Genomic DNA, 3,564 nt, shown 5'->3' with positions numbered 1-3,564 from the left:
ATATATAGTTATACCATATTCCGTAAAGAACGTAGTTTGGTATAAAGCTCGTCCACCTTCAGATTTCAGCCTGTGCTATCCAGTAGTAGTGTTATACATACTTCCAGGTTTGCGTTTGAGCTTCTGCCGTGTGTGAATAGATAAATAAATAAAAATTTGGAGTCAACAAGAAGGAGAACGGTTAGACATTTATTTTCAATCACTACAATTGTTTCTACACAACATAGTTCTCCGGGCGTGCAGGTACTTGATTATGCAACCGTTTCCCTGGATTATGAGATCTAGTTGTGTTTCCTCAGGCGATACGTAAATATTGTCTCCGTAAGTTCAAATTCTCGGTTTCTTCTCTGTTTGTCATGGCCTGGACTTAATAGTAGCCACTGAGTTTATCAAAGGTTTGTTGTCTGTTTTCAAAGCAATTTTCCAACGGTCCTTCAGCGACAATTAACCTTTGATAAACTCAATGGTTACTACTAAGTGCAGGCTGTGACAAACAGAGAGAATGGATGCTCTTGAACCCGAGAATTTGAACTTACGGAGACAATGTTTATATATCGCCTGAGGAAACACAATGAGATCTCATAATGCAGGGAAACGGTTGCATAGTCAAGAACCTGCACGCCTGAAGAACACCGTTCCGTAGAAACAATTGTAATGATTGAAAATAAATGTCCAACCGTACTCCTAGTCGACTCCCATTTCCTTGCGTGTCCTAACACCGAAAAATAGAAATACAATATAAAGCTTCAAGTGTTCTGTCTTCAATTTTATATTTCACTTCGCATTGTTTCGGTCTTAACAAGTCTGTAGCTATAAAGCCTGATGTTTGTATATGTTTTGTAGACTAAGTCAAGTCATTTGAAAGAGTAAAACACACGAAGATGATTGACTGTTTAACAGGACAAGGGATATGTAATAGAGATATCCAAATAACGTACTGGGATCAGTTAAAGAGAAAAAAGTAAATGGAGAAGTAAGGGAAATCTCAGTATTTCAAAATGAGTCAGGCAAAGCTATATACTATCCTCTATTCTATTTCACCAATAGACTGTAATCTTTATAGACGTAGAGGACATGCGAGGGAGATCTATAGGAGGTCTGAGCGCTAACATCTTTTAGACATGCAGGCGATATTCTTCTATCAGCTTACAATAATGATGAATCTACAGAAATTTGTAAATATGCTAAATGATAAAAGAATGTTGCATGGGATAGAAATGAATGTAAAGAAAGAAAATGAACAATAACCAGCAAGTAACAGAAGCTGGGAAAATAGGGAATGTGAAATAGAAATAAAATGCAAAAATAAAGTATTGAAACAGAAGTCGTTAAAAAGATTCAACATAGGCGCAGGCGTGGCTGTGTGGTAAGAAGCCTGCTTCCCAGCCACATGGTTCAAGATTTAGTCCCATTGCATGGCACTTTGAGCCTTTACTATAGCCTCAGGCCAACCAAAGCCTTGTTAGTGGATGTGTGTGTGTGTGTGTGTGTGTGTGTGTGTCTTTGTGTCTGTGTTTGTCCCTCACCACCGCTTGACAACCGGTCTTGGTGTGTTTGCGTCCCCGTAACTTGGTGGTTCGGCAAAAGAAACCGATAGATTAAGTACCAGGCTTAAAAAATTAGTGTTGAAGTCGATTCATTCGACTAAAAATTCAAGACGGTGCCCCAGCATGGCCGCAGTCTGATGACTGAAACAAGCAAAAGATAAAAGATATGGAAGTCGAGGAACATTGTTATCAAAACGAGACACTATTTTAAACTATAATTTTTGCAGTCAATCTCTGATAGTTTTTCTTACAACTCTGTAATCTTGTCATATGAGTATTTTAATTCACATGTGTAATGCAAGAGTTCGGTCGTTGTTTCCATGAATATCACGAACAGAACTCAAACGCAATAATGATGAAGAATTAAAAGTGGTAGAAACTAAGAAAATATTACTAAAGACTCTGAAGCAGAGAAAAGTAAAACATTTAGGTAATTAATGAGGAAAAATTATTTATAGAAATTCTTTATTGAAGACAAAATGTATAGAAAGAGGGGAAGAGGAAAACCGAGAATTAAGTGGATGAGTGATTTCAAAAACTGAACGAATTTAAGAGACAATGAATGTGTAAAGACAACACAAGAATGACCGAGATGATCCATGGTATTCAACCTGCAGAGAGCAGACGATACCCAGACGATGAGGAGACATTAGCGAGGATTTCTGAGATGTACACATTCGCAGACCTTCTTGAAGACTACGATGTGTATACATCTTTCAGTCAGTACAAACCAGAGGAAGGCGAGGTTTCGAAAAGATCTAGATTCTGAGGTACGACAATCTTAAATATGGTCCGTAAGTCGTAATACTAGACGAAGCGCAGACAATACCTTCAGATTTCTTTCTGTTTATTCAATGGCTAGACCAGGTGTCTAGAAGCTATCTACTTTTCAATGCTAGAGTGTGACTGGAATCTTGGATGCACACTGAGGTTGCCTGGGAGTATCTGACAGAAGAGTATTAGGTAAAAGCTTCACAAACCAGCTTAAGTATTTCCAACTGTCTGATAGATAGTTACAAGATTTCCGGAATGAGCCAGCGTGGACTTCGATAAACTGCTCTAGATGATGCAATTTGTAACTAGAAAGATTACTCGTGAGGTCAGTAGACAGAGATAGTGCAAAGCGTTTACAATTCATGGCGGTCAGTCATATAAACAATGCATGTGAGTCAGGATTTGTTCTGAGGTTTTATGTTTTAAGTTCAAATTCCGCTGAGAGTAGCTTTGTCTTCTGTTCGTCCTGGATCGATAAATAATGCACCGGTCTCGTACTGAGCTATAGTATGGAGTAATTCCACTCCTCAAAACTACTTACTTGCACCTAAATTAGAAAAAGTTACTATTACTACTATTGTTGTTGTGCTGTTGTCGTTCTCGTTGCTGCTGCTGCTGCTGCTGCTGTTGTTGTTGCTGCTGCTGCTGCTGCTGCTATGATGGTATTGCTGTTATTTTTATTCATTATCATTAATATCTTAATCGGTTCTTTATTTCAGATGCTGTCAGAAACATGACTATTGTTATGACAGAGTCAACGAAGATCAATGCAATTCTTGGTTCATTAATAAAGGTTATATCACCAAATATAACTGGCATTTTGATGGTGTGAATATAATATGTGGTGAGTATATCTTTAATTAACATATCATATACGTTTATGAAAATCTGGTGTAAGGTTTACCGTATCGAGGACATTGGACGACAAAATCTCTAATATCCTAATATGTTTTGGAACTGGACAAAGGCAGTGAGTGTCTCCAATTGAAAACTCGGTCTTTATTCCTTCTTCTTGTGCCAAAATATATTGGGTGCCTTTTATAGATCTGACTCGGTGTCTTTGTTTTAGCGTCTCTGTATTACTCTTTTGAGCCGGATTGACAAATAAATATATATGTTTGGAGTGAAATCCTTCTCTATCTATCTCTCTCTCTCTCTTTCTCTCTCTCTCTCTGTCCCTCTCTCTCTCGCTCTCTCTCTCTCTCTCTCTCTCTCTCTCTCTCTCTCTCTCTCTCTCTCTCTC

General features: G+C 38.1%; 1 protein-coding gene across 1 annotated transcript in view; it reads left to right on the top strand.

The window, feature by feature from the left end:
• Positions 1-3,564, top strand: part of LOC106876694 (acidic phospholipase A2 Cc1-PLA2) — an 11,550-nt gene that overhangs the window by 4,192 nt on the left and 3,794 nt on the right. The window contains exon 3 of the mRNA XM_014925347.2: positions 3,041-3,165. Coding sequence (XP_014780833.1) covers positions 3,041-3,165 — 125 coding nt within the window. The remainder of the gene's footprint in view (positions 1-3,040; positions 3,166-3,564) is intronic.

The sequence above is a fragment of the Octopus bimaculoides genome, chromosome 2 (assembly GCF_001194135.2).
Source record: "Octopus bimaculoides isolate UCB-OBI-ISO-001 chromosome 2, ASM119413v2, whole genome shotgun sequence".
Lineage (NCBI taxonomy): Eukaryota > Metazoa > Mollusca > Cephalopoda > Octopoda > Octopodidae > Octopus > Octopus bimaculoides.
This window is presented reverse-complemented; position numbering and strand designations above follow the sequence as displayed.